The sequence below is a fragment of the Amphiprion ocellaris genome, chromosome 12, assembly GCF_022539595.1.
Source record: "Amphiprion ocellaris isolate individual 3 ecotype Okinawa chromosome 12, ASM2253959v1, whole genome shotgun sequence".
NCBI classification, from domain to species: Eukaryota; Metazoa; Chordata; class Actinopteri; family Pomacentridae; genus Amphiprion; species Amphiprion ocellaris.
Window position 1 is genome coordinate 25018054 of NC_072777.1, and position 14361 is coordinate 25032414.

General features: G+C 40.8%; 1 protein-coding gene across 3 annotated transcripts in view; it reads left to right on the forward strand.

The window, feature by feature from the left end:
• The window catches only part of bach2b (BTB and CNC homology 1, basic leucine zipper transcription factor 2b), a 107800-nt gene extending 95128 nt beyond the window's left edge, over positions 1–12672 (forward strand). For all 3 annotated transcript variants that reach the window (XM_023266443.3, XM_023266444.3, XM_023266445.3), the window contains 2 exons: positions 2860–3066; positions 5843–12672. In XM_023266443.3, the coding sequence (XP_023122211.2) occupies positions 2860–3066; positions 5843–6352 (717 nt within the window). In that variant the 3' untranslated portion in view covers positions 6353–12672. The remainder of the gene's footprint in view (positions 1–2859; positions 3067–5842) is intronic.
• Positions 12673–14361: the final 1689 nt, after the last annotated feature.

Genomic DNA, 14361 nt, shown 5'->3' on the forward strand with positions numbered 1-14361 from the left:
TCCATTTGCAGTATAATGACCCAGAGAGAGAGAGTGACTGAGGGTGGGGTGGAGGGGATGAAGACAATTGAGAAAGAAATGTAAATCCGGAACAGTTGGGTGTGAATTTATGACCACGGTTGAAGCGTACTCTGTCATCCAGGCTGTGCTGCTGAACTGGTTCTTGTGGTGGAACGGTTAAATTTAGCAGTCCCCTGCGCACCAGTGACTGGGGGGGGGAGAAAGAAACCATCACAAGGTCGTGGTGTCTCTTTCCCCTCTTGTTTTCTTAGCCTGGTTTAGTCAAAGATCCAATGGTGGGAAAAGTCTGCACATCTGTAACCGCTGTGCATTGTGGTACACAAGCTGCCTTCTAATCACAAACAAAGTCATCTTTTCTTTTGCTTTAAATGAAGCTGGCAGCTCCTACTGATGTTTCATAGCTCTCCCCGCGCCTCCCTTTGAGGCTGGAGTTGTCATGCCCTGGCAAAGTAGCGGGAGCCGAGTGTGGCCTTGAAAGCTCACGCCATTATTTATTCATGTGTCTGCATGCAGATGTCGAGCTGAGATGAGAAATGGGGCTCCTGGCGGCTCAGAGGGCTGCACTTCTAATGAGGAAACTCAAGTCATTTTCCCTCTTAGGGATAGATTGACATCTAGATTTGCTCTTCAGTGAGGAGTAATTTCGATTCTGTCATGAGTAGGCACCTCGCTTTGTCCCCCTGAGTGCGCTGCTTACACCAGGTGACGCCTCAGCCACCGCTGTGTACCGTCTGGTGGAGACAGAGCTGATCTGCCTCTGCTGCAGCCTCAGCCTGCAGTCATCCGAGCGGCTCGGTGTCTCCGGGGAGCATCAGGCCCAGCTCGAGCAGCCAGGTACAGTGGGAGCGTGGAGCCGCATGGCTTTCTCCCCTCTCTTCCTCCTTTGTTTGACTTTGTTCCTCTTGCGCTCCACTGAGGCAGCCACAGGGAGGGAAAAGGAAAGGGAGAGGAGAAAGAGAGAGCAGCAGCTCCTCTCATCTCTGCCAAGCTCTCCGGCTGTCTTCCTCTGGCTCTTTGTTATGCCTCCGCTCCTTCCCTCGCTGCCTAAAGCTACAGCTCCCTGGTGCAGGCAGATACCGCTGGGGTGGATCTGCCTGTGATGTGCTTATCATAAGGTTTGCCATCACCTGAGGGAGAGAGGCCGACTTATTGTTACTCTCCAGACTGAAAGAAAGCGAATAAACACATACAACCTTGATATGTTGTCACATCATATCACATGGCTTTCTGATTTTCGTTCGCACCGCCAAATCACTGCTGCATTTACTTCACTAATTCTTTTGTTTTGCAGCACCAGAGGACTGCTGCTAGTTTGCTGGTGCAGATATTCATGCCCCCAGAAATCATCTGACACTGATTTGGATCAGGTTGACAAGTCACTGCCCCCCTCAATCTGTCATACTGGCACACTTCCAGATGCTAAGGGACAGATGGAGGGGGACTCTTTTCTTGGATCACCTTTTCCCCCCTCTGCTTCAGAATGTGCTACATGTTAAATATGAGGCGGAGTGAACTGAAAGCTCACCAAGTCCTGCTCTCTAAGGCATGTGGAGCAGTGCTCTTTTGCCATCTTGTGGGCAAATGTAGAAACTGCTTTCTAGTCGGTGGACCCAAAGATGCATTGATTCACCTTGTAGATTCTCCTCCATGGTACATTTAGCGGGGCTGCACAGTGGCGTAGTGGTTAGCACTTTCGCCTTGCAGCAAGAAGGTCCCTGGTTCGCGTCCCGGCTTTCCCGGGATCTTTCTGCATGGAGTTTGCATGTTCTCCCTGTGCATGCGTGGGTTTTCTCCGGGTTCTCCGGCTTCCTCCCACAGTCCAAAAATATGCTGAGGTTAATTGATTACTCTAAATTGCCCGTAGGTGTGAATGTGAGAGTGATTGTTTGTCTTTGTATGTGGCCCTGCGACAGACTGGCGACCTGTCTAGGGTGTCCCCTGCCTTCACCTGAGTCAGCTGGGATAGACTCCAGCACCCCCCGCGACCCTAGTGAGGATTAAGCGGTGTATAGATAATGGATGGATGGATGGTACATTTAGCTGTAATCCCTCTTTGTCACTAATTAAATGAGTGTGTTAGTGATGTCTTTGTTGTGGTTTGTTTTGTAACAAAGATGTAACTAATGAAAAAGCTCAAGATTTGCAAGCCATGTTTCCTCCTAATCAATTAATAAAATGATGGATGTATAAATCTTTCCTACTTTGATTAATTAAACAATAACTTAACACTAGCACCATTCTTCTTTTTCTGTGATTTAGGGGGAGACCACTTTTGCGTGACCACTTCCTTTTCCTTTTGTTGCAAAGTGCTAAATTACTGCCATTATTGTTATTAACAGACTAGGTTTTATTGATTAAGATGGAAACTCTGCATCTACAATATACAAAACGTTTCAAAATATAATATAAAAATCTTGTTATATATAAGTAGAAGTTTTATTTCTTTATTCTGATTTAAAATGATGAATTTTTAGAAAATGTTTTAAATTTGCCTTCTTGCTATTTCAATTACTTGTGTTTGTATCATATTCTATGTAACACTCCATTTGTTCTCTTATTAATACTTACAGCATCCTTTAGCTTTGTTATTTGTTGTCATATTTCATTTTTTTTTATCATCACCCCATTAATGCAGTTAAAGCAATTAATCAGTTTGTAAAAACTTTTAAATGTAATTGAATATAATGAAACCCTCTAAACATCTATAATGAATTAATTCTGTTGGAACACTTCAGACTCCATACAAAAGCAGGAAAGTCTTCCACCTTCATTACTAAATAACATGTAAGTTTACACCTGTCTTATGCATAATGCCTGGTACTTTTCATCGTTTTCCAGGTGAAGCTTCCTTTCCCTGTAGATCAAATCACAAATCTTCCACGGAACGACTTCCAAATGTTGGTAAAAATGCACAAACTGACCTCGGAGCAGCTTGAGTTCATCCACGACGTGAGACGGCGGAGTAAGAACCGCATCGCAGCGCAGCGCTGCCGCAAGAGGAAGCTCGACTGCATCCTGAACCTGGAGTGTGAGATCCGAAAACTGGTGAGTGGACTGTTTCTGCCTTTCACCAGCTGTCCTCTGGTCCTAAGACTCTCCTCTGTAGACACTTTGTCATCAGGACTGACAGTGACCTTAATCGCCACCTGAACGAAGCAAAGGAAATGATGATGTGGCTAAATACTTGCTCTCAGAAGGGTGGGCATTGTTTCAAGTGGCTCCATTCTGTCAGCACTTTCACACCATCACAGTGCATTCTGGCTATTGTTCTGGCTGTGTGGAGCCATGAGTAGGCTGGTGAAGCTGAGGATTCTGGAGGTACCTTCAGAATTTCGGGTTTCAAAGTTCACCTAATATTTATTTTTGTGAGGTTCTGCTGCTTTGATTTGTGCGTAGTGACAGCGACACAGCATGTTCGCCTCCGTTACATGGCAGACTTTGAGAAGAGGAGTTTGATATTGGATATGAAAGGGACATCATGAACACAAGCTTTGTCAGCATCTAGTGGCAGGATGTCTGGACTGACACAGTATCTAGCTTTTTTTTTTCTCCTGTCTCATCAAGTTACAGCAGCCTTTGGCCTGTAAATCACAAAGTCATAGTGTCCAACCAATGACAAAGCAGTATTTCATCTTGTAAACCACTACAGTCATAACATTGATTTAATTTGCATTGTTGGCGCAACATCAAAACCTGTTAGCCTTTGAAGCAGAAAGGGTTTGACCCTGACTGATAGTAGTACACTCCATCATGATTTGTATCTAACAGCTCATTTTTTTGTGATGGAAAAAACTGAAATCCTCGTTCTACCTAATCAGATTTCTGAATTATAGCCTGTTGTTGAGACTGCCAGTTAAAATCTTTTTTTTTTTTTTTGTCATATTCACTCCAAAAAAACACATGAAATGTGACTTTTGCAAACTTGATCCAAACAACATTAAATATGGTTTGAAATCCAATCAGTTTCAGCAGCTGTGTCTTAGTCCAGTTGCTCTGGCAGCTCAGATCAGATATTTCTTTGTGACACTTGTAACATGACACACAACAACAACAACATCAAATCAAGAGTTACAGAAATGCACATCAGAATCCATTCTACTATTAACAGAATGCACTGCAGAGCAACTTTGAGAACAGTTCATGGATAGATATAGCTGTGAAGTTACTGACATATGCTATATTAATAACACTGACCACTGCAACCCCTGCAGATAGGTTAGTGACTTCTAGAAACACTAATCCACTCTGATCACTTACAATGTGGACAATCTGTCCTTTAGATTTGATTTGAGAAACACATCTGAATTGCCTGCAGTCTAAACAAAGCCTAATAGTTTTGCTACAATGAGTCAGTAACACTGATGTTATTGAACCTGTTCTAAAAATTCTCAGCTGCAGCATTACCAAGATTAAAAGAACGGAAATGAAGCACAGTGATGCTGCATCAGTTTTAGCCAAAGCAGTATGAGGAGGACTCTGCATTACAGCCATTTGGAGAGTTTCAGAGAGTAATGATGGCTGGAAATGATGATGACTCAAAGCTGTCAAACATCATCGAGTATTAGTCATTTTAGACTGAATGACTGTTATGTAATGAATTAGTGAAAGAGGGTCAGAGTGTCCTCATCCACAAGAGTTTGGAGTCTGAAGGACTTAGAATTATTTATGTAAAGACTCATAGAGACCCTTATATATCCAAAATACACCAAGTTTGTCCCTCTTTCAACCACTGTTGGTTCAGAGGTGCTTTGACTCAGTCCTGTAGACATAATGATTCGACCCTCATCAAAGTGGCTCAGGTCTTTGCACGTGCACGTTCAACACAAGAACCTGCTCTCCGTCGCATATGTCCTTGATCTTGACTAGTGCTATTGTTACGAGATAATCATTATTGTTCACTTCACCTGTAAATGATTGTAATGTTGTGAACCGTGAATGTGAACATAAATATACTTTACATACTCTACCGTTCAAAGGTTTGAGGTCGCCAAGGCAATTTCATGTTTTCCATGAAAACTCACACTTTTTCATGTGCTAACATAACTGCACAAGGGTTTTCTAATCATCAATTAGCCTTTCAACACTATTAGCTAACACAATGTAGCATTAGAACACAGGAGTGATGGTTGCTGGAAATGTTCCTCTGTATCCCTATGCAGATATTCCATTAAAAATCAGCTGTTTCCAGCTAGAATAGTCATTTACCACATTAACAATGTCTATACTTTATTTCTGATTCATTTAATGTTATCTTTATTGAAAACAACTGCTTCTGTTTGAAAAATAAGACATTTCTAAGTGACCCCAAACTTTTGAACAGTAGTGTATGTATTCACCATTGGGAAGACAAGCGTGGCCACTATCCAACCCAGGCTTGATGGAACAAAAATGTCCCTCATGGTAACAGATCAGAACAATTTCCTTGTCAAGGAACAAGGAGTCATTGGCTAATTAGTGATCTAGACCTTTCAGTTAAAAAAAAACATCATATTGGTGGTTTTTGTTGTTGCAGACTCGCTTCTACACTGTCTATGAGCCTGCTGGAGAGAATTTGTCCCACATACTACCAAAAGCTCTCACTGAGAACTTAATCCAAGCGCTAGAAACATTTATTCAATGAGTGGGATAACAGTCTGAGTACAAAGCTCCGTAGGCTGTGAGTGGAAGCTTTTTCTGCTGCACACAAGCCGTCTTATTGATCACACCTTTAAACTGAGTCATGGCCTGTGTGTGTGTGTGTGTGTGTGTGTGTGTGTGTGTGTGTGGTGTGTGTGTGTGTGTGTGTGTGTGTGTGTGTGTGTGTGTGTGTGTGTGTGTGCAGGTGTGTGAAAAGGAGAAGCTGCTGACTGAGAGGAACCAGCTGAAGGCTTGCATGGGCGAGCTGTGGGAGAACTTCTCCTGCCTGTCGCAGGAGGTGTGCAGGGACGTCCAGCTGAGCCCCGAGCAGGTCCAGTCTTTACACCACTACTGTCCCGTGCTGCGGCCCGCCAACTCCACTGCCAGCAACAACGCTGCCCACGAGCCCAAGCCTGCCCTCAGCGCCCCCACCACCACCACTGCCGCCGCCACCAGCATCGACCTCACCATCCACTCGGGCTCGGCAACGCCGGAACCCAGCTTCCACGGGTCGCCGGGCCCCTCAGAGAGCGAGCCCGACTCGGCCGTCAGAAACGGGGCGGACAAAGACACGGACGGCCAAGACTCCAGGTTGTATACAAAGTCGGGCTTGTCCGTGGAAAAATCCAACCAGACGGTAACGGTGGATTTTTGCCAGGAGATGACTGACAAATGTACAACTGACGAGCAGCCAAGGAAGGACTGTACTAAGTAGTGGTGGTCCTTTGTGTTGTTGTTGTTTTTTTTTTTTTTTTTTAATTATTATTTAATTTTACTCTTCTGACAAACCCTCTCTCAGGGTTGTTGAGACGGTCAGCCTCTGCCAGTGTTCACTGAAAAACAAGCTTTGTTTGTATTTATGTCTTTTTGTGCTGTCTTTTTTTTTTTTTTTGAACGGTTGACACTAAAGTTGTCTTAACAGCAGCAATACTGTTCTCCAGGTATTCTCCTTACCATGACAGAGTGGGAACTTCTCACCAAACCCTTACAATGGTGCTATACTCGCCCCGGCAGCAAACCTCTACAGTGGAGACTCTGTTCTTCATGTGTCACACATCACAGCTCGAAGTCAAACCTCATCGGACCTAAACAGCAGCTCTCTTTGTCTCTCCATGTACCAACAGTATCTCTGTTCCTGCCTTTGTCTTTTTCTCCTCTCCTGTCTTTCCCCCACTCTGTCTCTATCAATCTCTTCTACCTCTTTCTGCCTTTCTATCTCTTTCTTTATTTCTCTCTTTCTCTTGGTTGTTCCTTATTTTTTTTCTCTCGCTATATCTCAGTGGCCCTTTTCGTCACAGCAATTCAAACTCAGGAAAAAAAAAATCCTCTGAATGTTCAACCTAATTCATGAAAAATGAGAATACAGCTTCTGTACACGAGGAAGTTGTGATGCAGTGAGACTGTAAAATGTTCATATGCAAAAATGTCTTCAAGCGTCTCGCATTTGTATTTCTGTACAGGAGAACTTTGTACAGGCTGTAACCGAAAACATTCCTCCTATGCCTTCCACAGCACTGAATTGAAAGATGAAAAAAAAAAAGGCTTTTGCGGGCGGTTAAATGGCTATTTTTATTTCCCACTCATCAGCAATACCATTGTATTTGGATGTTGTAATAGTGACTTTCAAGTGCTTGTTTGGCAGAAGTGTATATAGTATGGAGCATGATGACTGTAACAGTGATTTTGTACAGGTAGAGGCTTAGATGTTTCTTTTTCACCGGGGTTATATCAAGCACCTTTTTGCTAAGGGAAAAATCTTTGCTTTGCTGTTTCCTGTCCTGCCTAACGAACACTCCCCATCACGGTGGGTGTTCTTATACTCAGGAAATCAGCTCGATACACATGTAGACACACACACGCAGTACATACAGATGTCCACACACACATGTAAAATTTTGAGCCCCTTGCATGTATAAAAGTTAGACATTCAAGACGTGTTTTTTAAACGCGTGGCTCAGGCCAGCTCCTCCTCTCCACCTTTGACTCCTCTTTAAATGTGAAAAAGACTTCTTCCTTGTGTTCTTCTTTGTTCTTTTGCGTGTTTTTTTGGAGGAAATCTTATTTCTTATCAGTATTTAAAGATGCTATTTGTGTACACTCTCGCAGACACGGTTTGGTTTCTTCAGTGTTGCCATTGTGAAAAGCGAAGCCTTTTTTTTTGTTAATTGATCCTAAATAAGATAAAATTGACAAAAGCAACACAAAAAAACAAGACAAAAAATATAATTCAGGCACTTTGTTTCCGGCCCCAAGCGCTCAGAGCCATTTAGCACTTCAATAAGGGTCTTTGTCTTTGTTTCAGACCCCTCAAAAGTCTGAGACTGGAGCACTTAAATTGGCACTTCAAAAGGAAACATCTTGTTGATATGATTATATGAATATACAGGAAAACAAATGAAGAATCTGAAAGCTAAACACAAAAGGAAGCTAATGTTTTAGTATATGAGTGTTCACACCTTATATTTGTATTTCTTTAGGAATTGAATAAGCTAATTCAGACTTCATTTGACGTGAAAGCAGTGTATGTGTTGTCCAAATGATTGAGTAACAATCATATAAGATAGTAACATGTTTGCCCTAATTGTGCATTTGTTTGAACATCCTACTTTGTGATGTGCATGCATGCTGCCTATAGCTATAAGCCTAGTTAGTCGGTCTAGCATCTGTTTTGCCTTGTAAGTTCTCTCTGGAGCAGTCTGCTTTTAAAATGCTATTTTTTTAAATTTCTATGTATAAAGAAGCTGAATTATGTCAACCTCACTAGAGGCAGGCTTTAAAGTGCGAGCAGGGTGCCGTACTCTAGCACAAAGGTTGAATTCAATTGGAACATGAAGCTTTGTTCATCGCTCTTTAAAGCCCCGATCCAAAATGGCACCCACTGTTAGCATAACAGAGCTCAAGCTAACTTCAGCGAACGTTGAGCTTTTCTTTCAGTTTTTCTGAAAACAGGCATGTACCCTTACTCTAAAACAAACCAGTATCTACTACAGTACTTGCTATGAAAATTTGAACCTTTAAACTGTGACTTTAACAAAGAAACGAAACAACAAAGCATAAAAAAGCTAGCTTTTACGCTATTGCGTAACCAACCAATATACAATGCTGGAACTGTGAATTTTTCACTTATTAATAGCTGTGTTTAAAATAGTGAATTTAGAAATGTCACATTAGAAAAAGTTAACAGAAAGAGCAAAAATGGAAAAAGAAAACATCCCCAACTTCACTAAAAGTCTTGTTTCATATGCTTTTTGACTTTTCACAAAAAAAAAAAGAGTCAGTATACTTCATGGTGATGGAAGCAGCTTTTCTGAATAAGTTCTAATATAGCGAAGATTTAATTCACGAGTTATGAGCTGTTTTTCCTTTTTTTTTGTTGCCTTTGAAAAGCATGAATTATGGCCAATTCAAGGTAACATGAAAGAACAATTACAACTTTTCTGATTGAAAACAATTCCATGGAATTCCATTTTTCTTAAATAGCCAAAAATGTGTTTGTTTCTTCTTCGTTTTTTCAACAATTGTCAGGTTTTGTTCCTGGCATCTCCAACTGTGTTTATTACAGGCATGCGTATTGATGCCTCTAGTGCCACCTTCTGACAATGTTACGCATTTTGCTCTGTTTTAAAACTTTATTTCAAAATTACTTGATAAATATATGGAAGCACAGCTTATGGTATCTCACATGACACTGATTTTGTGTTCTAAAATCATCTTTCTAACTTTTTAGATGCTTCAGGGAATAATAATGGGCACGTTTTACTATTTCCTGAAATTTGTGTGTCAAAGGTATTTATAATGAAAATAATTGTTGCTTGCAGTCTTATAGTTCTTTGACTATGAAATAGCAGAACTTGACCCTAACAAGCATTCAAAAAATCAATCAAAAATCATACTGACATTTCCAATAATGCATAACTAAAAATGTCAACACTTTGTTAAAATCACTAAGATTTAAATTCTAATAGAAAGTGCTGTAGTGAAATTTAATTTATACTAATTAAAATGTGTGCCCTCACATAAAAGTGTTTGCATCGCCATCAGGATGATTTTGAAGCTATATATTTAATCCTTGAACAGCCCATATTCTAATTTGTGGCCAAATATTTCCAGGATCAGGGCTTTAAAGTTTGGATGACATGAAGTTCTCCCCCCTCCTTGACTTTACCGATGTAAATTTTAGATGTAGTTTAAAATACGATCTCATGTGACAGAGGAACTCTAAGTGTATCTTACGAACCCGTCTTTAAATCGTTCAAAGACTGATCCCTATTTTGTAGAGTACACTCACACAAACACACGCACACATCCACATATATTCATTAGACACACACACAGTGCATATGTGTTGGCACAGCCTGAGTGCGGAGCAGTGGTGATTCTTTGTCGACTGATGTGGTTTCTTGTGTTTGTTCAGCCCTTCTTTTCTCGATTTGTGCTCTTTTCATTCATGTACACATATTTACTGAACCAGAGCAGTATTTACCCATGTTGACATTCTACCGGGTTCAAGCCAGAAAACTAAAGTGGGACGATCCACGTTACAGACGCTTCTTTTCTGCAAGCATTGTGACTCATTTTCTCATTTTCTTTGCTCATTCTTAAACTGAGGAAGCCTGATGTTGCACTGGAGAGCAGATTTTTTAATTTTTTTTTTTAACATTCTTCAGTTAGGACAAAAGAAATCCAGAAAGTCTGTGTCCCCTGATGTGTCCTAACAATAATCACAATTATCTGTATAACCTTCTGGATGTTGCTGATTCAACTTAACTAAACTGTACATTCCCATAGAGTTAAGATGACTAGATGAAACAACACTCTCCAGTTGTGAGAGCAAAAACTTCTAAGCCCTTTTAGCCTTGTTGCATACTACTAAGTACAACTACAAGCTTCCTCAGTTTCAATAGTAAGAGTTAAGAATCTTTTTTTACACCTTCAAACAGTCGGGTTTACACTAAGGAAACTATCATTTCCTGTGTTGTTTATTGGAGTCAGTCCACAAATAATTCTCTTTTTTCTAGTTGCATCTACTCATACAGATAGCTTTGGTTTCATCTTGTCCAGGGTTTTAAGATCTATGTCTTTTGATGTTTCTACCGTCACTCAATTGGTAAAAAAAAAAAAAAAAAAAAAATCAGCAGCTAAATCTCTGTTTTAGGAACAGTGTTCTTAGAATCATTTTTTTGGATGCAATTCCAACAAAAACTAGAATGGAAAAAACATATTAGGTTGGTGGCAGAAATCCCAAACACCGTCATGTCAAAACCAAAGTTATCTGCATTGACGATAGCAAGGAGATGAGAAAATGTGTTTCAGTGTCATTTTGGTGAACCATCCCTCTAACGTCTCAGGGTGCCAAGCATTCAAACATGCGTTCTCTGTCACTCTGAAGCAGACTATTTCTTTTCTTATTTTTTTTTTTTTTTACTTGCTTTGTTCAAAAGTCAAACAAAAGGTTCCTTTCAAAAAGTTGTATCTTTTAAAGCAGCATTAATTGATTTTTAGTGGCCACTAGGGGTGCAGCAGATCAAGCTATAAACACAACGCTGGCCAAAAACAAAACAAAAAAGACCTGGTGAATGTTAAGTCCCATATTCACTCTCTTTTAGCTCTGTATTTGGTCTCCACCAATTTGTGCAGAAAAATATCTTTAGCTGTTCGTCAGCTAGCGGCTAATGTTGTATTGCAGGCCTTTGGAGCTGGGCTGGTAGCACTCAATTAGTTAACCAGTGCTTTTTTGAGGGTTAAAACAGCTGCTACAGTAAAAAGATTTTGTGTTTGCGGGTTGTCAAACCAAAACAATGAGATAAAAAGAGCTGAACAGCAGAACAAAGGCAGAGTTTGTGATAATTCTCTGCTGGTTCATGACAAGCAGCTTATTTCACACTAGTCATTGTACCAGTTATTTGCATTCAAATTAGTGCAGCTTTAAAACGATGTTAAACATTGAATATCTTGATACAAGGAATCCTTCAGGTGATTTTACGCAGGCCAACCGCGTTGTTTATGGCCATTTTCACAATTTGATTTTTGTGAACAATGTTTTGCTGTTGCTGTAGCTCTGTAATTGAATGCTCTTACCTTTTTGCTGTGTATTTGTCTTGTTTAGTAACACTTTTTTTGTCGCTGCTTCTCTGAAACAAACACTGGCTTTTGCAACTCCAAAGGTTGTTCTATGAAAGAATATGAACAAAAAAAAAAACATGCCTTTCTCACAGATTGCTCAACTTTACTGAAAGAAAAAGAAAATCTGGTATCCTGGTTGAATGCGCAGGCTGAGATCATAGAGTCAAATATAAAAATGGAATATGTTTACAAATAGGTGTCATGTCATGTTTGATCAATTTTTGCCATGTAAAAAAAAATCGCTCGGTTCAATTGGACTGGTTTTTGATGTTGTGTAAGAAACAAAGAATGAGTTTCCTCACCTTGTCTTTAATCCAACTTTCGGGATGGGTCAGCATTACATGGATACAAGTGCACCTCCGATATTTGCCTTAGAACTTGCAGAGGCCATAGTTCACATTCAAGTGAAGTGAGTGTATGCAGGGGCCTGGGCCCCCATCCCTGAGTCACCAGTGCGGACTTTCTCACACTTATCTACCTGTGAAATCCTTCATACCTCTCATAACTGGTCAATGACTGTATCAGCAAACTGCATCAGGTGTTTTTTCTACATGCTTTTTACACAGATTATATGGATTATTGTATTAGTAGATTTTGGTGCATCATTTTTAATGTAATAGCTCTTAAGCTTGTAGTTCAAGTTGTTGTTTATTTTTCTCTCATTTTTCTAGATGACTGTTTTGTGTTAATATTGTCAATTTGAAATAGCTGTTATTTGCTTATTCTCTACTAAGAGTTCTTACCTAATTTTTAAATGCTACATGACCCTAATTAATGAAATGACTTAATAACCATTGTAAATACGGTATTGTGCAAACCCCATTTTCATTCATTTCAATTGCTAGTGTTATATAAATGACTTTTTTGTCTAGACACCATTTCTCTTTATGAAATAAAGAAACATGCATATCATGTCTCATGCATTGTGGATGTTTTTGCAACAACACCTTATAAAACTGATGTGGTGAAGATAAAGTACTCCATTCAGCAGACCAACACGACAAATGTTTTTGCACATAAATAACTGCATTTTAAAGCTGCCAGAATTATTTCACTTTCTTTTGACTGACTCTTGAGGGAAAGATCTGGCTGCTCAATTGCTAAATGCTTCATTATGTTGACCCGCTAGTCTGTTTCTGTCTGAGCTTTTTCATTTAAAGACAGTTGTCCTTGACAAAAACAAAAAGTTGCAGACAATAAAACCAAAATAGTGAGCCAAAAGACACAAATGTCCTCATACAGGAGAGAGCTGCAGGAAAATGATGTGTTTGTGTATGGTCCCTTTGACATTACATACACTATATTGCCAAAAGTATTCGCTCACCCATCCAAATAATCAGAATCAGGTGTTCCAATCACTTCCATGGCCACAGGTGTATAAAATCAAGCACCTAGGCATGCAGACTGCTTTTACAAACATTTGTGAAAGAACGGGTCGCTCTCAGGAGCTCAGTGAATTCCAGCATGGGACTGTGATAGGATGCCACCTGTGCAACAAATCCAGTCGTGACATTTCCTCACTCCTAAATATTCCACAGTCAACTGTCGGCTGTATTATAAGAAAGTGGAAGTGTGTGGGAACGACAGCAACTCAGCCACCAAGTGGTAGGCCACGTAAACTGACGGAGCGGGGTCAGCGGATGCTGAGGTGCATAGTGCCAAGAGGTCGCCAACTTTCTGCAGAGTCAATCGCTACAGACCTTCAAACCTCATGTGGCCTTCAGATTAGCTCAAGAACAGTGCTTCAGCAGAGAGCTTCATGGAATGGGTTTCCATGGCCGAGCAGCTGCATCCAAGCCATACATCACCAAGTGCAATGCAAAGCGTGGGATGCAGTGGTGTAAAGCAGCCACCACTGGACTCTAGAGCAGTGGAGACACTTTCTCTGGAGTGACGAATGGCGCTTCTCCATCTGGCAATCTGATGGACGAGTCTGGGTTTGGCGGTTGCCAGGAGAACGATACTTGTCAGACTGCATTGTGCCAAGTGTAAAGTTTGGTGGAGGGGGGATTATGGTGTGGGGTTGTTTTTCAGGAGCTGGGCTTGGCCCCTTAGTTCCAGTGAAAGGAACTCTGAATGCTTCAGCATACCAAGACATTTTGGACAATTCCATGCTCCCAACTTTGTGGGAACAGTTTGGAGCTGGTCCTTCCTCTTCCAACATGACTGTGCACCAGTGCACAAAGCAAGGTCCATAAAGACATGGATGACAGAGTCTGGTGTGGATGAACTTGACTGGCCTGCACAGAGTCCTGACCTCAACCTGATAGAACACCTTTGGGATGAATTAGAGAGGAGACTGAGAGCCAGACCTTCTTGTCCAACATCAGTGTGTGACCTCACAAATGCACTTCTGGAAGAATGGTCAAAAATTCCCATAAACACACTCCTAAACCTTGTGGACAGCCTTCCCAGAAGAGTTGAAGCTGTTATAGCTGCAAAGGGTGGACCGACGTCATATTGAACCCTATGAATTAGGAATGGGATGTCACTTACGTTCATATGCAAGTCAAGGAAGGTGAGCGAATACTTTTGGCAATATAGTGTATATTAATTCAATATTAAAATATTGATTAGTGCAGCTTTAAAGTGCCTCCCCGT